We start from the raw sequence: 24,374 nt of genomic DNA, 5'->3' as shown, positions 1-24,374 counted from the left end.
TACAAATGTGTACGTCATCTGAACTCTCTTTCCTTTCTTAGATTCTAGTGAATGTTTGAAGTTTTTCTTATTAAGTGCATTCTGTATCTTACAGAATAACACAAACAGTCACCGTCTCTTCATCCTTCTATTTCTTGAGCTGGATGAAATGACTGGTAATTGATGCTGTCTTCATTTCAATTTCTGTTAGATAAGAAAGTCTAACCCAAAGTTGCCATTAGAACTTTTTTATGCACACAATTCAAAGTTGAGAAACAACCTGTAAAGCAGAAAGAAAATAAATTAACAATTTTAATTATTCGGTCTTTTGTATCTCACTGCTAGTAATCTAACATCGATTAATGGTTTTGGAAGGGAAAACAAATATCAACATTTGTATTATTATGATCTCATTCCCGGTACTGTAAAATGTACACTGTGTTATTAATAATTACTAAAACAGAATATATCCATAGATATGCCATATTACACAAGCACTATTGCTTTTGTATTTTATTAAACAGTGACCATGTTGGTTGGGTACAAGAAGTGCAAACAAGTAAGTAATGAGTGGTGACAGGCATGATAAGCTATGGTACCATGTAAATTGGCAGTCTTGATGGCTTAAGCTGGTCTTATGCTAATACTTTCCTAGTGACTGCTGGGCACAAAAGATACCAATTTGAAAGCCCTGTTAGATATTTCTATAATTGAACACGGTTTAAATAAATCTTCTGGTTCCCTGTTTCATTTAAATGATGACAGCTATTATGTGATATGTTTCCCAAGCATCAGCTCCTTGGATGAATGTTTAAAGCGGAAAACACGGAGGGAATTGTATTTTACACATGCTCCCAGGTATTGAATTTTTTAATGTGCTAAATAATTAAAATAATAATAATAAGAAAGCACTTTTTTTTTCCATGACCGTCATCTTCTTTGCATGAAATGGAAATTAATAGCTGATTATGCTTAGAATACTCTGTTTCCAATATGCCAGTTCTACATTAGCGGGGTAGTTTCTGAATTGTAATATGCTAGAAATGCCACAATTTAATGCCTACTTTCTTCTGAATTCATAACTGGATGGAAGGGGACTTAGAAATTTTTATTTTTGAAACCCATCAGCTTCTATAAACAAATATGCATAAGATCAACAAAAGGCAATTGTATGTGCATATTGTACAATAATATCAACTTTATCAACTAGAACTTTAGGGAGAGTGATTGACATTCCACTTTAAATGTTTTAAAATGAAAAGCAATAAAACAAACAAAAATAATATGGTTTGCTATAATCTTATTTTATTATATATCTTACAATTCAACTAGACATAGACATAGACATTTATGTTTCTCCTATCTACCTATAGTGGAATTTGCCCTATGCTCTTGACTCACATCATGGTGAAGAACTCCAGCATTATCCTGTTTCTAATACCACTCAACCAGTCCTGGTATATTCACATGGATGGCGTTTTCGGTTTTTGTTTTGTTTTCAAGTACCTGTTTTGGTAAAGCAGCTGCCTTTTTTTCTATAATTGTCATACTTTATCCTTATTAGATGACTAATTGTATGACCTTTTCTCATCAAAAATAATGGAAAAGGGAGGGTTCCAATGTTAATGATGTTCATGATTAGGATAATTAATTAATTTTTTATATACCTATCTCTTCCATATTGGAGTGCATTATCCTGTGTGTTTGCTTTCCTATGAAGCATAGAGCCAGATTGTGTTAAATATAATAATCATAATAATAATAATTTTAGTAGTAAATAAACACATATTGTAAAGTAATCATGCTGTGATTATACATATCTATGTATCCTTCAGTTTTATATAAGAAATCTAATAAAAGCATGTGACCTCATCTTATACTTTTAAACAAACATATGGTAATTAAAATGTTATATATGAAGCCAGCATGAAATATGCTATTATATATATGTATTATATATATATATATATACACACTGTTTTTTAAAGTACAATGTACTTACAAAGGATTCTGTTTTTCACTTTTCCAAATACATTAGCACCAATTTTTCAATTCTATATGCTGAGAGAGAGAGAGAGAGAGAGAAAGAGAGAGAGAGAGAGAGAGAGAGAGAGAGAGAGAGAGAGAGAGAGAAAGAGAGAGAGAGAGACAAGCTAAATGTAATTTTGACTTGGTAGATGTGCACGTATACAATTATCTCCTTTTCATAAAATAATACGAAGGGTATATGGTGGACATGAAATAGCAGTGAATGTGTCTTTAAATAAAATATCCAAGCCATTGAACAAGGTAATTAGCTCTGTCATGTTCACTAAAGTTCTACTATATACACAGATTAACATGCAATTTTATATTTCAAATTAAAGGGTTGTACCACGGTTTGAGCTATTATTTTATGTCAAACTGTCTCTGAATAGAAATACACCTAGGTTCAATGCTTGCAAGGCTTTTGCAGAAATTACAATATTTTGGAATTACTTTACATTAGGCCATCATTTCGCAGCTCCACAATTTTAATGAGCTAGTGTATTATTATTCCATCAGCTGTAAAGAGCAGTTGATCTTGAATATAAACCTTTTCTACTAAGGTATTACATTCATCTAGCGTAAAAAATAAGTTGTATTTTCTCTCTGTAAAAAGGTGTTTACTGTATTAGTAATAGGAGTATTAAAATACTTAAGAGGTAAGGGTTACAACTGTCATGACCACCATCAGACATTCACTATATACAGTAGTCAATCCAACATTTTTGTTTGTTTATTTGTTAATGTATTTTCCTGGCTTTTTCATATCCTAGATTGTGGCAACAGAAGACTTCAAAATTCTGTGGATTTTTGTTATTTTTGTTCCTCTAATGACACTTGCTTTTTTGAAAATGTCTTGAAATAATATAATCAGGCAATTTGCATTTCCTAAAATTATTTGACCTTTGCTTTTGCCAATAATGACTGTATCCCTGCTGTACACAGCCTCACTCACTGGTGGGATCCTCTCAGTCAGAAAGGTTACCAGGCTGTTCATTTTCTGACTTGTGAAAAGCCCTCAAATGTCATTAAAATATGAAGAAAGATGATCAAAATTAAATGAAAAAAAAAAAAATCGAAGGCATAACTTATCATCTTTTTCAAAGCGTGTAATTAAAATATGATGAAAGTAATGCATTTGTAATTATTTTACACATCCTTGATGTTATATCGGCACACATTTTCCTTCTCAAATTGTGACTTGAAAACATGGTCGGAGCATATAGATAAATGCAAATGGCATGAAAACCTCCTGTGTTTGATTAAACAAAAAATCCAATATATATACTGCATATATAATTCTGACTGTGATTGCAAAATCCTGCTTAGTGTAGTTCATTAAATTGTCGTCAGGAATGACAGAAGTACTGAAATGGTGCTTCAGACATTGTAAGGGATTTGATATTTAGCCCAGATTTAGCAGCTCTAAGCTCATACAGTGACAGACATTTAAAGCACTTGTATTATAGATGATATCCAGAAAGGTGAGACATTGATTGGAAAAATACAACACTATTATGGTCTTTTCATAAACCGGTGCAGATTACATTTTTGATAGTCAAATAAGGTCCAGACCTAATTAATAGTGTAACACACACACACACACACTCACAAACTCAAAATGCAGTACTAGATGGTGGGTTTGTATTACGCAGGAGGAAGCATTGGCCATCAACCAAAATGCCGCCATAAGGTATTGGCATTGGAATTTGTGATTGTCGGCAGTGCCAAAGCTTGACTTGGTTATGACCTGATGGAGAGAGAGGGTTTTCCAATGTGATGATCAATGAAACATAGCTATATTTCAAGAAGAGCCCCAGTGTGCCTCAAATGCTAAAAACTTCCACTCAGATTGAGCCCTACTATCTGCACCTCACTAGTAACTGTAACCCCCACATGGTAACATACCCTTGGGTGGGGTTGGGTGGGTTTGAAATTGGGCAGTGTATTTTTCATTAACTTCACCTCCCTAACCCCATCTCTAACCCATCTCTCTGATGTTAGTATAAAGGTTGTAGTGTTGAGTGGAGTTTTTAATTTAATTTAATTTTTTATAAACAAATAATTCAAGCTACAATTGCACTAGGCAACTGTATTGTTTACTCTTTATTTCTACGCAAATTAAACCCACCGCCAACTCACAATCATCCAAAGCAGTCCATTTAAGACATACCCCATCACAGCCACTTTAATACAAAGGAAGTATAATGCAAATGTAGACCGTAAAATTGGCTAATTATATTTTTTTGAGCAGGTCTGAGGCGCACTGATAATGTTTGCAGAAATACTCATTAAGTTGGCATGTTTACATTTGTGCTTGTAAATAAAAATGTCATCCTGAATTGCATTAGTGTGCAGCAGAATAAAGCATTACTACCCGTTTATAATAGTCCAAAACAAATGCTCTTTGTAAGTTTTGCTCATGTTCTTTACTCTAGGAGTTTTGGTATTTTAGTCTCACTGCTTTGAATGGTGTAAAGTCTACTATTATCCACCTACTTAAATGAAAGGCCAGGAGCAGTCTAGTCAGTATCATTCATCATCACAGTGAAATTAAGAGAATTTGTCTGAGGATCTCATGCAGAAAGTTACCAGACTCCACAGGTCTGGTGACAGCTCTAATAATATAAATGCTGAGCTCTTGAAATAGGCGAGGTCTAGGGCACAGAAACATAGAAGATCGGGATACAGTGCAAAGGACATTCATTTTATTATTTAGGGTACAGGTGAAGTAAACCAAAAGAAAATCCTAGCTCTTGTTGAGCATACCTATACTCCTTCAAGGGTCACTCTTTAAAAACTCAAGAGTCTAATGCCAACAGACAAACACACAGCAAACAATCCAAATCGTGATCCATAAACCAATCCAATTCATACGCAAAAGTTGTCTTTCCTTCTTCCCCAAATCCCTCTTTTGGGATTTGCCCCCAGTCCAAGGCAGCAGAATTGCCTTTCTCTCTTTCTCTCATTCTCCTCGCCTTTCAGACCCCATCAACCAGAGAACCTCCTGTGCCAATCATGGGAGCTCCTCCTGTTAGATGCTCCCAAGTGCCAACTCACACTCCAGGGTTTCTGGGAGATGTAGTGCCTTATCGGTCTGCCATTTTATGCCCCTCCTAGAACCGTATGCCTCTGTGTGTGTGTGTGTGTGTGTGTGTGTGTGTGTGTGTGTGTGTGTGTTTGTAATATAAAAAATATTGAATGTGTAGTTGCTTAATCAACATTAATTGAAGCTTCATCAAAGGTATAAATACATTTGTAAGCAACTATACATGTATTTTTGCATCTTATGGTAATCTTCAATTACAAATAAAATAGATAATATATTTGAGCACCAATGGGCAAATTTATCTTTATTATAAAACACTTAAGCATACATTTGGATGATTGCCTGTAGCAAGTAAGTTAGTAAATAAGTTATGTTCAATAGTGTAATAGATACTTCTAAATAATGCAGGCATCAGTTGTACATAACTGATATATGAATGGGTTTTACTTAAAAGCTCCAGGCAATTTAGATGGCAGCAGGTACACTTACACACTAAATAAAACTAATTATGATACGACTGAAAGTAAAGAACTATTAATTAAATCTGCATATCATTTTCTGACATACAATATACCAGCAAATGATTACATGGGATTTGTGTATTATATCTTTAGGGTGGTGGGTTTATTTCCTAGAATAACTTATAGAATTTCAGCAATATTTGATTAGTGTCATATTACTATGTAGACAGCTATGCAAATGTAATTGTTTTAAGTACTAAACTATGACCCAGAACAAATAATAACTGTTACTTATCCACCAGTTTGGAAATTAAACATAATATTTGATTGTGGGTCTGCAAACAGAGGATGAGTCAAACGTTTCAACTGATCCAGGCAAAATGCAAGTTTATTAACAATCAATAACACTCTTAATGAGGGCTGTGGAAAATATATATTATGTGCTCAAAGCTAAAAAGTGCAAACCATTTAAAAGGTAAATAAAGCATTTGTTTCACTTGTTAACTGACGGTGTTTGTGTGACATTTGTGTCAATGTTGTCTGAACATTTCTCTATGCTGTATAGAACAGAAACATCTTTCATTTGATGGTGTATTTTTAAATAAAGACTTGAATTAAGTTCTGAGAACATTCCATATTCTTCATCCTTGTGTTGAGTACAACAGCGGATAAAGGATTCACTAATGGATATTGCCATATTTCACTCGTGACTCATAACTGGACTGCAGTTTTAGTCTCAAGTGCCCTACTTTAACAAAGAAAGGTTAAGATGCAAAGTAAAATCCTTAAATTCCCCTGGGTAATACTGTGAGTGAAACTGCTCTTAATTCACAAAGGTTTAAAGTGAGGAAGTTGGGTTATAATTGAATAAGTCTATAACATAATTATTTCACACAGCTTTTCTCTTTAGCACAATATTGCACTAAAGTCGCATTGAATTTCAGGTAATAGTCTGCCCTGAACAACCTCAATAGGTTGAATGAAAGAACAATATATATATATATATATATATATATATATATATGGAAGTTATATTGAAATTCTTGTTTATTGATGTATAAGAAGACATGCCATTGTGGCATACATATTTTAAGGCTGCCAATAGTAGCCTCATAAAGTGATCAATAATGTTTGTAATTATTACACTGAGAATGAATGAGAGAGTCCAATCCCCTTGACTATTGCACCGGAACATTTTGAAAACTTCTAAATTAACCAATGACATATAATTCCTTGTTTTCCTGTTATACACTAACTACATTCAAATCATCCTGGCCTAAATTAGCCCTAGAGGGTGCTTGGTTGTAAAACCTGTGTGTTTGTTTTCAAATACATTCGTCCACAGTAGTTTGTAATTTATTTCACCATTCATTTGGATCAAAAAGCCTCTTGTAATTTTTTTCCCTTTCATACAAAATAGGACATAGAAAAGTCATATTTCTCAGATTAGAAGCCCACTAAAATTATTATGGAAAAAAAGAGCATTAACACATATGTTTTGTGCTCTTCGTTCTAGTCACAGCGGCGTGTAACATTTCACCTCCCTGATGGCTCCCAGGAAAGCTGCAGTGACAGTGGTCTTGGGGACCATGAGCCCGTGGGCAGTGGAACGCTGATCTCACACCCTCTCCCTCTGGTTCAGCCACAGGACGAATTCTACGAGCAGGCCTCGCCGGACAAGAGGACAGAAGCTGACGGAAACTCGGACCCCAACTCTGGTGAGACAGTAGAACATTTCATAATACGATTATGATTTTATTCTTTGGTTATAGCTCCCTCAATATAATAATACATTTCTTAATCATGTATCATATCAAGTTAGGTGTCACTGTAAACGACCAAAAAAGAGTGGTGAGTGTTGGTGATCACTGCTGGTCTTCTTCTGGGTACGGCACAGTGTCTCGTGTTTCTCAATCAAAATCAACATATACTTCTATTTTCTAAAGAGGTTATATTACTGTAAACCAATATTTCTCCTCTCTCTTTTACTTATTATATACAAAATGAATAACCTTTAGGAAACTGTTTTGATATCAAAACTTTGAGGTTACATTGTAACTATTTTCAAAACTCAAACTGTTTAATTGCATGGTGTTCCAGAAGTTAAAATTATGATATATTTGTTAAATCAATCACCAGAACAGCAAGATGGTGGAACAGGTGTATTTAACCTTACTTGTATAATTATTGGTAATATATTTATGTTTAAAAATACTGCAGCTTTCTTAGTTGGTAAGGCGTATTAAATATGTGACACTCGATCAGAGAACATAGCTTTAGATCTTCTTTAAACTCGCCTTTTCAAGAACAATTTGTTTCCTTGCAATGGCCAGATCATCTGGGTGGACTCAAGACGAACGTATCACTCTCAGAAATCTTTCTTTGAAGACCTGTTATGTTTCAGTAGATTGAGTACAAAACATTCAATAGGAGGAGGACAGCAGGAGGATGTTTATAGTGAGTCCAGTGATTCAGTCTTGTCACTGTCTAAGCGTGTCTCTACACTGAGGGAAAACCTGCTAACAAAAATGTTCATTCAATCTGTCAGCATTAGAATTAGCATTAGACACAGTCTTTTTGAAATACGGATGGCTTATTTCTTCATATGATATATGTGTTAGAAATTCAAGGATTCCCACAAGCACCAGCTCCTTGGTTCCCTGGTGGAATTGTATACCTCTGTATTGATCCTGCTTTGTATGCATGTGCTCTTGATTTATTTAGAAATTACCACACAAATTACCACACAAAGATGTTACATTTTCCAATGGAGATGTGCTCTGACCCAGTTTACTTTTTTATCATTAGGAAGCAAAACACAGTAAGATCAAATGTCTTGCCCAAGGTCATAGTGAGTCTTTATCAAAGAAACAAACATATTAGTGACGTTACAGGGAATTATTAGTGTGATGTTAAACTCATGGTGAAATTATACAATTAAACAATAAATAAATAATGAGTGGCATCATGATGACAATTGGATCTGTTTGCGTGCATGTATCACATAAACTAATAATAGAGCCTTTTGGCACTTCTCTCTTGTGGCAATACATAAATAAATATACAATTGAAGCTTAAAATATGTAAACCTTCTTATTATGTATGAAAGGTTTCACATATATCTTCATGCATGTAAAATCGTCATTCATTATTAATGTTTTTTGGTAGTACATGATAAATCAAAAACCATTTCCAATGATTTCTGGATATGTGTCTGGTAGTACTTTTCGATTGTTTTTTGATTATGTCAGATAACCAAGATTATATGCATGACCTAAGACTGTTATATCCTGTATTTGTTATGCATGGTCTTCTCAAGTAGTTTTTCACACTCTGTTATTGTTTCAAAATTGGTATATTTGTATGTTGTTTTTATTTATCATGATTATTATTATTATACATATTTATGTATAATGTATGTACTACTCACCAATTTAAACTGAAAGCAGAGATTTAGGTGGTATCATAGTCAACATCAATTACCAAGCATGCAGAGTGAATTCACATGCATCAAGATACCAGTATCACTGTAATAGAATAAATACATATATACATTATTAAACTAGGCAAAGGATAGTGAAATTACAACATTTGTAAAAATCAAATGAACCCTCTGATTTCCTCCACTTTTGTGGCAAATATATATATATATATATATTTTGTGCATATATATTAAATATTCTGACAAGGAATGAGATGCAAGAATGCCTAATTAAGGAGATATGTTATATCGAAAAGACCCATTGCCATCAAATTAATTAACTACTACAAAGAATGCAATTTTATTATAATAAACAATATGGTACTCAATTATTATATATCAGACTATTTATTTGGAAAAATGTTTGCAAAAGCGCTCATACAATGCATACCTCACTAATGTGTCACCACACACATTTATATTACTATTGCATATGACAGTTTTATTTTTGTGTATATGTCTTAAAGTAAACATGGGCAGCATGTCTGTTGGGAGCATGAATATCCTTAATTATCTGTCAACAATATATCTATCATTTCTGAACAATTTATAAGCCTTTGTGTTTAATTAAATTTGATTCTCCCAAACCATTCTCCATACATATTCAAAAATGTTTTAAATGATTAGAGATCTCAAAAGATAGTGAGATTCACCTAGAGATAAGAATTATATCATTATATATTTATCTATCTAACTATCTATAAATCTTGCATTGCATTTCTGTTGTCTGGAAGTTAATAGGAAGCTTCTAGAACTTTCTAAGTTTCCAAATTGCACCTGTTTCCAGTGAGTTATAAAAGGAAATGGAGTGGCACACAGAAGCAATCATATTAGTCAGAGAGCTGTCCACAATTTGCGGACAAAAGGGTCATCGACCTCACAAACAGCTGAACCTATCAGTTTCATCTATAGCGAGGAAGAGGATGCAAGCAAATTGGAGATCTCCAGGAGAATCTGGCATAGTCAAGATACAATTGTCTCGGGAGCATTATGTTTGGCATTGAAAAGGTGATGGTTATGTTGAGAAGAACATCATCCCCTCTATGAAACGTGTAGGTGGATCTGAATTTCTTTGCATTGTTTTTGATTTTCTGGTCCTGATGATCTTATTAGAATCAAAGGAAATATGGATTGAAGTACTAGGACATTTTGGCCTGGTACAACCTGGTTTCCTCTAATATGAAGCCAATTGGATGAATACTTTGGATCATTATCATGCTAGAATATACGTTTATCTAGCAGTTTCATGTGTATGCCTGTTTACACAATGTTGATGAATCATGTGCTCATTAGCTAGACTTCATATCAATAAAAACCATGCTGCAAAATACTCCAAGTGAACCACTAATGGTTCTTGTAATTTCTTAACTGAGTCTTTTGCCTCTTCACTCAAATTATCAATTATGCTTAAAGTAATCACCTAATTAGATTGAAAGAATGAATTCAAAACACTTGTCTAACCTGAGTAACCATAACATGTTAGTTATTAAAATCGTATAATCTGGATATGTAACTTAAATATTCCCAGCTTTATTTGAACCAATTGGATTCCTTTAATTTAATATATTTAGACAGATTGTTCATTCACCTATACTTATGTATCAGTGACATCTTTTCAGATTCAATTTTACTGGACAGGGGAAAGGAGGTGTGTTTTTTTTGACAGTCTCTCCATAGAAATCAAAATCTTGCACACCCCTTTTCATACTTTAACTAAATCCTGACATACTTGCTTTTCGTCTTGTATATGCTCTAATGCTGTTCATGTCAAGATCACAAGATGCTTCATCAGTGACTGTAGGTTTAATAAGGCCACAGTGTTTCTCTGGAGGAAGTGCAAGGCTTTTCTTATGAGATGTGTCTGGTTTTCTTTTCAAAGGGAAGGAAGGACTGAAGATGCTCAGGCTCTCTGATTACTTTTAAATGTCACATTTCTGATAACTAAGTCATTTGACTACCTTCCCTGAAAACGGTAATAAAACAGTACTCTCTTTGGAAACAATACATTTTGGAACTACAAAAGCATTGAATAGAGAAGCTGTGATTTCCTTGACAAAGAATAATAATGGATATTACTATGATCAATTGATCTTGAAATCTGTAACAATATTAAACATCTCCAATGAATGTGTCCTCTGAAGGGAAAACGGCAATATAGACTTTTAATTGTTGCTTCAAGTACCATGTCTGTAATTCTTATTTGCATTCTTAACATCTAGACACGTTTTAACTGTTAGAGTTTTAAACATAAAGTTATCACTTTCCAGATAGCAGCTTTGTTTGTGAAGTATGTGTGCCTGTGAGGCGGCTGTCTGTCTCATATTGCAGCTGGTAGATAAATGCTTTTGTCTGAAGTGTGTTGCAGTGGAAGCACCTGTACTAGATGCTTCTGTAACAGCTGGGAGATACCTCAGACCGATAGATAGCAGTCTCGAGGACACACCCCCTGCATCAATGCAAGCTGACAAAATAAATTGTGTTGGAGTCAGAACTTAGGTTGTGAACAATATAAAGTAGACAAAAAAGGTAGAATTTTTCTGAAATAGATAAAGGGATGTGGTGTGATGTAGTATACCACTAAATACACCAGATTAATTGTATTTGTCAGTCAAAGCAATGTCAGATCCCTGGGTGCACTGCCATTTACAGAGTTTTAGTTGATTTATGTACAAATTCCTGGAATTATGCATGCGTTTGTGAAGTCAAAATACATATCTTTATTTATGAAAGTGTAATTCACTCAAGGCAAATCATATTCCATCAGAGTACCTGACAGCCAAACAGATAAATAGAAAAAAAGTGCCATATTTTGCTCAAGGTTGGAAGGGTTATCAGGTGATAGGATATACATCTCCTTATAAACATACTTAAAATTCCTGATACATTTCCTTCTCAGGGTTAAACAGAGTAATAGTCTTGAACCTATTTAACAGGTCAAAATCACAGGGACCAAACACAAGTACTAATGTACTAAATTAAGATAACCAATGAACCAACTGTATATCAATTTAGAGTCTGACAGATTTAATCTTACAAACATAAAGCATTTTTGATCCTGACAGTTTTTTGGGGGAAAATCATATTGTCATTACCGAGACTATGAAATAGAACGCACAAAGAGAAACAATAAATTATGGCAAATTGATGTGACACAAGAATATCTTAATATCATCTTATAACTCACAGCATTGACCATCACAACTATGACTTTCCATTCATGGATATTGTTATTTTTCAGCTGCTTGTTTGCAAGTGCATTTGTGTTCTTTGAAACAGTTTCTTACAAAGAAAAATGACAGTTTAGCAAAATTCTTACTGGTACCTTTTTAGATCAACATCTGAATAAACAAAATCCTAAGTCAATGTTCGTGTTCCTGCAAATCTGCTTAATTCCCTCGCTTGGTAGTAAAGAGCCCTGATTTATTCTTGAATCTTCAAGGTGGAAAATTTGATCCTACTCTGAATACATGAATGTATAAGTAAATGGTACATACTGTATAGTTTAAAGTAAACTGTGGCTCCTGTGCACTTTGATCATAATCTGATAAAATGTACACTTATAGATCATTATCCGTGTAGCATCTCCTGTTTATGGTTTTTGTGAGGGAGGATGGAGAAGCGGATGAGATCAAATATAAACTGTAGTTGTTTTAAATTGCCTATTGTTGTTGTTGTGTACATTTTTTTTTTTTTGTATTATAATTTCAAGGATCTGGCAAATGAATGGAAACATCTAATTTTTGTAAGAAGTAAAAATCAACATACAGTGGTAGACAAAGTAAAGACTATTGCATGTGTATTGTGTGATACAGCAGAACATGTCATGTAGTCTAATAACGCCTTATATTTCCAATCAACTACCACACGATTAGACTGGAATCTGCAAGTCAAGGGGGGGAGTTAATGTAATCATGTATCAAGATAATTAAGAATATCAAAAGGTTCATCTCATAGAAAATTTACTATCAAAGTATGGTAATGCATCATTAGAGAGGGAAAAGTTGATAGCTTAAAAGAAAACTTATTTCTCTCTTTGAAGATTTTTGTGAAGGTTGGTGTGTATGAGTTCTCTGCCGCATCATGCATGATTATTTAATTATATGTGATTAAAAAGTAATGCTGTCATTCTTTAATTAAATAAAACTGAATTCCCCATGCTCAAAACCCTGTTGGATTAGATTGGAGGAATACGTAGCTGCACTTAATTTGCTTGCAACATATATGAGCACATAGATTATAATGTTGTCTAGATGAAAAGCCATAACCTTAGCTGTCCTGTGGATACAAAGCCAGCTTTCCATTGCTTCCGGTTACATTGCAGGATAAAATTATTACTGCTTGGAATCAATGTAATGTTCTTATTCTTTGCCACAAAATCAGTTAAAACTGGATCTCTCCATGGTTTGTTTGCTTTCCAGACCTCTAAATCCAGATCTATGTCATTCACAATTCCTGGAACTTTAATATTGAAATATACATCATATAGTATAACTATTTCCAGAGATCAGAAATAATGTTAACATACTTATAAATGTGTTTTTAGTTGAATTATAACAAAACAAATAGTCAACTGCAAGGTATTATCAAAGGGCATAACATTGGGCGTGTTTTGTTTCAGGCAAAGATATTTTTTATATGTTTTATATCTTCTTCTTCTACAACTTCTTAATAATTACAATAATAACATTACCCAGTACTATGCAGATAATGTATTATAGACACACTGTTCATCGAAACAAGTGGAAATATCTTGGGGAGGTCGTCATCCATCAGTGGATCCATAAAGTCTGCTGATGTATAAAACTGGTCTACAAAACATTGTGACATGTTGACTCCAGTGCTTCCCATAGTTGTGTCAAGTTGACCAAATAGCTCGTCCCATCTCATCCCAAAGATGCTCAGTTGGATATCATGACTGGGCAGGCTACTGCAGTGAGCTGAATACACTGTCATGTTCATGGAACCATTCCTGGACAATCCTAGGCTTGTGGCATGGAGCATCATCCTGCTGAAAACATCCATTAGCAGATAGATACGCTGCTGCCATGAAGGGATGCAACTGATTGACAATGATGTTCAGATCTCTGGTGGCTTTCAAATGTTGCTCCACTTTTGTCAAGGGACCCAATGTGTGCCATGAAAACACAGCCCACACCATCACACCACGACCACCAGCCTGCAATCTTGAGACACAGCATAATGGATGCATGCACTCATGATACACACGGGAAACTGTTGAGTGTGAAAAACCCAGCAGCGTTGCAGTTCTTGACACACTCACACTGGCGCGTCGGGCACCTACTACCATACGCCGTTCAAAGATACTTAAATCTTGTGTCTTGCTCATTTACTCTCTGAGTGGCACACATACACAATCCATGTCTCAATTGTGTCAAGGCTTAAAAATCCTTCTTTAACCTGTCTCCTCCCCTTCATCTACACCGATTGAAGTGGATTTAACAGGTTACATCAATAAGGGATCATAGCTTTCACCTACATTCACCTCGACGGTCTATTTAATTGAAAGAGCAAGTGTTCCTAATGTTTTGTACACTCAGTGTGCATATCTATATCTATATCTCTCTATATATATTATTTTTTGTGTTACTTCCAACAGCTCATTAACACCAATAGCATGTGATGGTGTGTTCAAAATGTTCTCAAGCACTTCCGTTTAGTGGTGATAGAGCAGATGGCAGAAGCTAAATAATTAAAAGCTAAGAGCAAACATCTCAAAGTACAGAAGTGCCTTTAACAGAGCTGTTTGGCAGAAATATCTGTCAGATTCACATTCAAATGTCTAAAGAAAGAAATGAGTATCCACCGATCCTTGAGTATATGTTTTTATATACTTTCTTTCCAGAAGTGTAGAATAAAATATCAACCAAATACAAAATGTATGGTTTCTATAAAAATAGAACCAGATTAAATGTAAAGAAAGTCTAAAGAAGTATTGATTGCATCCTGTGCTCCAAGTGATATTCAAGGCCATTGATATTGCTTTTTTTTTTACCAGTCCCCTGATCTGTGCCTTTCAACAGCTTTGTCCCTGGAGTTCTTTTGAAAGCTCCTTGGTGCTCATGGCTCTTTGCATTGAAATGCACTACCCAGCAGAGGGGACCTATAGGAACTGCTGAATGTATCCTGAAATCACGTGAATCACTACAATTTAACACAGATGGAGGCCACTTAATGTGGTGTTTGATTTTGAAGGCGATTGCTTACACCTAATTTAGGATAGTGGACAGTTCACCAACCCAGCTCCTGCTTTATATTTGTAATATATATATATATATTTTTGCTGATTTCTAGAATATTTTTTCACTTGGAAATTGTGGGGTAAGATGTTTTCAAGACAGAAAACAGGAGACACTTCTTCACACAGAGAGTCGTCACAATCTGGAACAAACTCCCCAGCGATGTGATTGAAGCCGACAATTTGGGAACATTCAAAAATAGATCCTTGGATCACTTAGTTATTAATGGACACCAAACTAGCACGATGGGTTAAATGGCATCCTCTCATGTGTAAACTGTATTATGTTCTTATGTATAGATAAAAAAATAAAATAAAAGGCATAATAAAATGTATAAGGCAACACGTGTGAAAATATTGAAAGGGGGTGCAGACTTTGTACAGGCACTGTCCATATGGATCTTACCATGGGTGACTTTCTTGAGAAGAGGCTAACTGCCTTGATAAGATATGACTAAGCCCCAGATCATATAATTTGACCAATCTCCCAATCACAAATTGCAATTCTTAAGATGCATTTTGTTTCACAGATGATTCTTCCTTTTATTTAAAACAAACCTGCCATCCAGCACTGTGTTTTTAATTTGTGGTGGGTGGGTTGAATTTTTGATTTGGTGTGGGCCTCAGAGCCTAAGCCAACACATTAAAGCATATTGGAACAAGGTCTCCAGCCTAGATTTAGCCTGCATTAAACAAACTGGTTTGCGCATTTCCTGAGCTCCACAAATTATTCACTTTCATAGTATTAGAATTTGTAAATTAGAAAAGCTGCTGCTAAAAGTGCAATTTATCCCCCAATGTAATAATTTAATGTCAATTAGTATATGATATGGAAAACCAACTTAAACGAGTAGCAATTTCGACAATGTTCGGAATAATAAAATACATTAATCCACTAGTTGCTATGCAGCAAATACACATTTCACTAGATTTAATTTGTTATCTAATAACTGTTGAGGATGAGTAGCAGTTATTTGTCATTTAAAATACATCAATGCACATGTTCTTACTTCAAAATCACTTTGTAAGTGTGCCCTCTGCTAAAAGGTTTTATGTTTGTTGTGCATGAAATATGAAAGTGTGGGTACTGTGACTGAATTTACAACCATTGTAAAGCACAGCCATGCATATTTTTTTATCCTTTGAAACATCTTTTCCTTGTGATATGTTTATGCTTCTTGTCTTTGAGAGCTCTAAACATTATAAGTTAAAACAAAACAAAAAGCTTGTCTCTATGACCTGTACATTATTATAAAAGGAAGGTTAGAAAAAGTCACAGTAAATAGCAGTTAGAAGTCAGTTAGCCACTCAGTTAATTCCAATAAATTACAGACAATTGACATGAGTCATTAAAATAAATATATTATCATTGGGTTATTTGTAGACATTGTATTATTGTGTTCAGAATACAAACAATGGGCCAAAAAACTCCATAGGAATACCCCAATGTCATTACCCCGATGTCCATTATCATTGTATACTATCCTCCATGGTTCCATATATCTAAATAGCTTGACCAGTGCATACAAAATAATATCCTTGGGTGTCATATGTATTTGGTTGTTTATTAGTTTGCATGTTAATGTGTTTATTTTCCATTCTATACATCACAAATAAGAAATACACTTATTCAGACAATTTAATCTGTCTGGAAAATGAACTCTACATGTGAAAGGAATATAACGATAAACAAGTCCTTTTTAACCAGAGTAGTCTCCCATTGAAACCCATGTTATTTAGTTGGGACCTGTCTTTTTAGTACATTATAAACAGAGATATATTTCTACCAGATCCAATTTTAGTGTGCCTATACTGAAATCTTGTTAGCAGTGCACAGAGCAAAGTCATATTTGTCATGTGAACTGTATATGCATGTCCTTTGACTTAAATATGTGACTTAGGCCTAGACCAGCTAAACACTTTGAACCTCCCTTAATAATTAAATAACTGAATGATTGCCCTCAGTGACATGAAACGTTAATATCCAGTACTCTAATTGTAATTCACATACTATATTTGCATAGTGACCAGATTTGGAAGTGTCTTTAATACATTGAAATAGTCTTACCAACTTCCAGCTTAAACACAACACAACAGCAGGAGCAATTTGCTTGAGAATATCTACAGTACTATTATACTACAAGTACACAAGAGACTTTGCTTGGCACATAGGACTTAGATGGCAAGATGATTGAAATGGTGTGCTAGCCTTTTATGTTTCCTCAGAAACCTTGATACTAATTATGAAAGACTTTAGATTGAATAAGTGAACCATTACATTTGATTATATTTTACTATATTAAAACTATTAACGTTAATGGAGGTAATGTGGCAATAGTGTGAACCTATGCAGTTGACTTCCTGCTACTTTTACTGTTATTATATTAATTACAATACCCTTAAAGGAATCTGATTATATATACTCTATAAGATCAAGTTTAGTTTTTTTCCAGTTGCCTCAAATGTTGGCATAAGACATATCCTCTCTGGCTTTCACAAGCAATTCATAACGTGCTTTAAAAATACATCATTTTAAATTATGTATTTTCTCATGTTAAGCACATCAGTAATACTCAGAACTGAAACTCCCTTCATAACTTTATACTGGCTCCAATATTTTTCCTAATATAAAACTGTTCTGATTTTCTTTAATATCCCTGTAAAGAACAATATTCAGTTAATGCAATTACTTTACCACACATTTCAAACCATACTGGATAAGGGCGTCTGCTAAACAAACAAACAAACAAATAATAATTAGTGTGGTCTTCAGATCTGGTCCTGGGACAGAACATACTGGTTTTAAACAAAGCCCTTAATTGCGTAATTCAACTAATCCTTGACTTAATCAGGTAAGGCAAACCTCAGTATATATCTAAAGTAGTAGAAAAGTATTTAGCCACTGATTGAATGCATCTGTAAATCTAAAGGATTTGGATTCTTAAGAGCAATATGTGACACCAATGCAGCAGGTATTCTTTGAAATCCACATAGTATTATCTGTTTTTGCCATTCAGACTTTGATTATTATCCCCCCCTCTACTTTCAATCACATTCAATAATATTTCAATTGGATTAAGGTTTGTTCTTGTTCTTGTATCTGCATACTTTCACACACTTTGTACAGCTTGCCAAATTTCCCCATGATGGCTTGTGTGTAAAATAATGAATTTATAGTATTAAATAAATAAATAAATAAATAAATAAATAAATAAACTAAAAATAATTTCTACTTCTACAAATATTTGGTATACATTTAACCCATCTCCATATGCTGATGTTGTAGTTCCCTGAGCAATAGGTCTAGATTATTCACAAAATAACCTGACAAATCACCTGACAGTATTACTTGTATTGTAAGTATGCATAATAATAATAACATCTGAACTTCTATACTTTCCATCTTGATTAAAACGGAGTATTGCAGACCTGAAACTCAATGGATAAAGTAACAAGTAAAGTGACAGTGAAACATTCAGATTTTCTATATGCTGTTATTCTCTGTGGAATTAATTCTTGGAATTGCAGTTGTCACAGATTGAAAAAAATCTGCCCATCAAGTATTCTCAGGATAAATGTGTATTTAAAATGAAACAAGATCCTATCAATCAGTTATGACTTTCAAATATTAAAAATCATTACCATACCTGTGAGTGCTGTCACATTTCAAAAGCCCACAACTACAGAGCGGTGTATTCACAACAGTCTGCTGAAAATTAATATTTAGAATATAATATGAAAACTGGGGAGGAATATTCCTAGTTTTTTTTTTAATAATATTGAAACACTTGGCATTTTGTTTTCTGTTGTAAATATGGATAAACATATGTATGTAGAAACCAGGAATAGGTTTCACAAATTGAAAATACAATAGGTAGTGATAAAAAGCAGTTTCTAATTATTGTATGTATGCATACAGTTACATACCTTTTTGAAAACATGGCTTCCTGTGTTCAACAAATAATCATGAAGGAATATTTAACCTATTTGTCATCCACAAAAATAATAATAATATATATTTTATGAGCCAATAAGGATCTTTTAATGAAAACCATGACTGTAAGTGTGTCTCTACTACACAAAATATACTAAATATTCAACTTACTTGCTTTTTGGCAGACAACTTAGGCTATTTAGTGACAAGATACATAGTTTTGAATGTGTGCTTTCTGTTATAGAAATATATATTGAAGTAGTAACAAATTAATGTGCTCCAAATATGAGAACGTATAGCCTAAATAGCAAAATACTAAAACCATATAGTTGAATTCCATGTTTGTCAGAGTGTTGAAGAGAATATTCATGATGTGATAATGTTTATTTCTATTTATTTTGATAATTAGACTTGCACTGAATTAAACTGTACAGAAGTCCCCAAACAGTTATTTGTGTAAAAAAAAAAGGAAAATGTAGATCAAGGGGTGAAAGTAATTTTAGAATACAAAAGTTTGATCTGATGTACAAGACTTACTGAGCTGTAAATGATGCAATGCTATCTTGCAAGTTAAAATAATTCTCCTGGTGACCTGACATTCAGGTCATAATAGTGCAGTGTGTAAGAGAATAGCTACAAAAAAGGACCTGAGGGATAGAACTGCTTTGAAGTATATAGCTGATTGTAAGAGTTACTACTGTGAAGTCAAAGGCTAAGTGCTGAAAAAATACAATCATAATGTTTTCTACCATAAAAACGGCAGGTCTTTCATCATTCATGATTCATGATTTGTTGATATGATGGAGTATGTCCCAGTAGTCTTTACTGGTTCTTAACTGTTTACTTCCCCAAAAGACAGACACATATTTTATTCTTATTACTGAACAAATGATACACTTTTGAGTCTTGAGGGTAGGAGTTATTCTCTGAGGATAAAGACCCAGATCAAATCAAAACTGATTAACCCAGCCTTCTATTAGAACGAGCATTCTTCCATTGGCATGAAGACCTGGGTCTTAAGTACACATTATTCTATTCATGTATTAGATCAGCCTTTCTGTTTGTGTGTACAAAGGAGTGTTAAATGTTACATAAATTCATGATTAAACATTTCTCAAAACATTGAGAAACTTTAAGTCAGGAGAAATTGTGGTCAGGGCAGTGGTAAAGGCAAGTGGTGAGGTCTAATAACTGTTGGACTTGGGAAGGAGATATCCACAGTTAGAATGAAAATGGAGAGTTTATTGAAATTGTCAAAGTTAATATGTGCTAATAAATGTTTATATTTGTTCTGGCCCGTGGCCTTATCCATTGGAGCCACCTGTGCCAAACCATGATTGCACAACAAACGATTATGAATGGCATGAATGAATTATGAATGGGAATATATATGAAATGCAAGTGGATAGAAAATAAACTGACATGTGAGGCAGCTTCCTCCTAGGCAGTTCATCACAAAGACAGGGAAGGGATGGGACACAACTAAGAACTGTTATTCAATCAGAGGTGCAGAAAGATTTGGGGATTATTAATTTGAGTAATGGATGCATTTTTCTCCAAAAATACATCATCATGTTATATGTGGTGATGTTAATTAGAACCGTTTCTGATAGTTAACACTTTTACAGGACTAGATTGTTTCATTTCAATTCAGTGCTTATATTCATATTTTGTCACCGTTTTGTTTTGTCTTGACACCTGAACAGTAAAATTGATGTGTGCACAATAATACATTATGCCACTTCTTAAAGATGTGAGATATATCTAGGGGGAAATATCTTGATAATGGTTGCTCATGTTTCAATTTGTCTGTTTACATATAATATCAGAGTTATTTTTCAGCTTTATCTAGACCTAATGACCTTGAAATCACAGTGACATGGAATATATAGTTAAACATTTGTCTTTGTATAACACTATCAAAAGGAATAGGGGTACAGTGTGTTATATAATTGATTTTTGTTATCTGAATAGTATTGTCAGGGACACCTTTTATTTATATCCTTGAGAATCTACACCATTAATTATAACTCATTATAATGACAACTTGAATTACCAACATCTGCACTGTGTAGCAAACAGTGTAAGAAACCTACTAATTGCACAGTAAGATAATGCTCCGATGTATAGTTATGATAGCTCTATAAATAACATCATCTTTATCTACTTTGAAAAGCAGCATGTATGCAAGATCTCTGATTACTCAGCTAGAGTCAATGTCCTGTAATTACCGTATTAGAGACCTCTATCCAGCATCTATTTCCCTCTTAAAACCATGTTGAGTCCCCATGTTGATTGTCTTTACACTATTGGATGTAATTTTGCATTAATCAGAGTGATAGCAGTCTTCATAGCTCTAATGTTCCTACATTCGCATAGTTCTTAATGCATTCTGCTTCACAAAGCCAATGATGATACTTGCTAATAGTCTTTTTATGTTTCAATTATGTGTTACACTTGTTGGAATGTGTAAGGTGATATGATTTTTTTTAATACACTTTACAAAACTATTTTATAATTATTTTAAACTTCTATTCTTTATGCGGCACACTGGCATGGGAATGTGCTCTACTGCATATGCTGCATATGTCCAGGAATATTTAGAACTATACATACATCATTAGGGTGATCCCATGATTCCCAGTATGTATACATTGAAATACACATTACTTCAGTTACAAACCACTGGATTAGTTGTAGGGAAATCATGAAATGAGTTGGAAAGCATGTATGTTCTTCAAGTTTGTTTGATATGTATATATTTTGTGGTCCAGCAAAAGCATGTCTTATTTTATTTGACAAAGAAATCTGGGAGGGGAAACAAAAAAGCCATTGGGTGAAACATTGATTCATAAATTGGAAGGTGGCATTCATCTCTATGCTCTTATTGGAAACCTAAATCTCAGTAAATTTGTAGCCTAAGGACACGATAGGTTTAAAGGATTTCTGTCTCTGAAGAGAAATTAGAAAGCTGTAGAAGAAAGGTAAATGGAAAAGGTTGCTCAAGCAAACAGAGTTCCAGGACTATTAAATGTTAAGCACTGTCATGGGGTATCTCCATCATTAACAACAAAGTCATGGTGGGGATTGTTTAAAGCAGAAGAATAGTTATACATGATGTTATTTTTTTAAATACAAGGCAAATGTATGATTTGCTACGAGTTAATATTTCCATACATTTATGTTTAATATTTAAGTATTTAAGTAACTCCATGATACTATCTAACCCCCTAAAATACAAAATATTGAAAATGTGTGATATTTGGAAGATCATACATTAATATTTGATATTTGTTTTTATTGTGACTAATTACTTATATTCTAACTGTATTATAAGTCACAATAACAACATTTTAATCTGGGTCACAGAATTCACTTTTTGAGATTTGTGCATAAAAGGCCAGCTCTGATACCATACTTAATGCCTATGTTTTCAGAGTAAAGGCTTTATTTGTTTGCTGTGTGATGTGAACGGTAATGTTTGACAATTTTGAAGAGTATTCTAAAGTATGGTTAGACATTGCATAGTTGAATGAAGCCATTATGTCTAGTAAAGTCTACATTGGCAGCATTCATATTCAACAACAATTATTTGGCTGGAATGCGAAAGGAAAACATCTGTTCTTATTTAAAATGTGCAGTACTTGCTGGTTGTTTCTGTCACATCATGTTTTCATCGCCTTCTTTGTATATGGAGTGTTTTCTCCAAACGAAAAGTTGACACACATTGCCATTACAAAATATTTTGCATTATGACATACCTACTCAATAGTTTTAATCAGTGGCATGCCGTGACCATTAACAAGTCATGCACTCGAGAGTTGTCACATGTCATCCCTTTAAAACATATAAACTGCCAGCGATGCCTCACAAAAAGCACTACATTTAATTGATTTGCGCTTGGTTTATTTCAATATGTTGCGTTTTCCATGCCTGGTGAATTGAAACAGGTGACTGCGTTTGTCAAGATTTGAAAAAAATGTAATGGATGTAAAGAAAAACTATTTACTATAAGCAAGTTTCGTGATCCATATAACTACATATCTGGCAAATAAGATGTAGTCTTAACAAGCCAAGATTTACGGAGAAGATTTAAACTTAAAAAAAAGGTTTCTAGCCTATTACTGAAATCAGTGAGAGGAATACTATAAAAGGGAATGTGATACATGTTTTTCTTGTCAATTAACACATCATTGATATGATGCAGGCTTTTTTATATATCATGACATACAGATGAGTGATAGATTAAAGGGAAAACCTGAATAAATCAGTGGAGGAACATAATGAATACTGATGCCTCCAAACAGGTGTACTGCATGATACAATTAAGCAATTAACATCCTATCATGCTCTGTGGCATGTATAAAAATGCTGAGCAGGCATTTTGTATCAAGATGGCAAGAGGAAAGGATCTAAGTGACTTTGAAAGAGGGGTCATTATTAGGGCATGAATGGCAGGAGCTTCAGTGAGAAAGATGTTCAACTGGCTCGTGTTCTGGACAGGTGGGCAAGTGCATGTTTGGCGACAACAAGAGAACAGTACAGGCCTGACTGCTGGACCCCTAAAGTGAGGGGTCCGGAGGCTCTGTTATGCTGTGGGGGGCATTGTCCTGGCATGGTTTGGGCAAATCATTACAAAGTTATTCTGAGTGATCACCTTTATCCTATGGTGACACATTTCTATGCTGATGGGAGGGGTCTCTTCCAGGTGACAATGCCCCCATCCACAGGGCACGAGGGCTCACTGAATGGTTTGATGGGTATGGAAATTATGTGAAACATATGCTATGGCCTTCATTCACAAGATCTCAGCCCAGTTGAACACCTATAGGAGATTTTGGACTGATGTGTTAGACAGCGCTCTCCACCACCATCATCAAACCACCAAATGAGGGAATATCTTTTGGAAGAATGGTGTTCATCCCTTCAGTAGAATCTGTGCCAAGAGCATTGAAGCTGTATTGGTGGCTCGTGGTGCCCAACACCTTACTGAGACACTTTATGTTGGTTTTCCTTTAATTTGTCAACCGTCTGTATATTGAACACAGCAGCCTAAATATAAATGAGTTTGTATGGCTTTTTAGTTTTTTACCATATCTGTACTGATGAAGTAGCAAATGCAGATTGAATTAACAGTTGGTAGTCATTCCAATCAAATGTATAGCACACCGTCAAGTGTTGAGTAAACA

The 24,374-nt window shown here is 34.2% G+C and overlaps 1 protein-coding gene across 3 annotated transcripts in view; it reads left to right on the top strand.

The window, feature by feature from the left end:
• The window catches only part of pcdh9 (protocadherin 9), a 246,869-nt gene that overhangs the window by 145,000 nt on the left and 77,495 nt on the right, over positions 1–24,374 (top strand). For 2 of the 3 annotated variants that reach the window (XM_066706682.1, XM_066706681.1), the window contains one exon: positions 7,031–7,232. In XM_066706682.1, the coding sequence (XP_066562779.1) occupies positions 7,031–7,232 (202 nt within the window). The remainder of the gene's footprint in view (positions 1–7,030; positions 7,233–24,374) is intronic. The other variant, XM_066706683.1, reaches the window with a different exon arrangement.

The sequence above is a fragment of the Amia ocellicauda genome, chromosome 6, assembly GCF_036373705.1.
Source record: "Amia ocellicauda isolate fAmiCal2 chromosome 6, fAmiCal2.hap1, whole genome shotgun sequence".
NCBI classification, from domain to species: Eukaryota; Metazoa; Chordata; class Actinopteri; order Amiiformes; family Amiidae; genus Amia; species Amia ocellicauda.
This window is presented reverse-complemented; position numbering and strand designations above follow the sequence as displayed.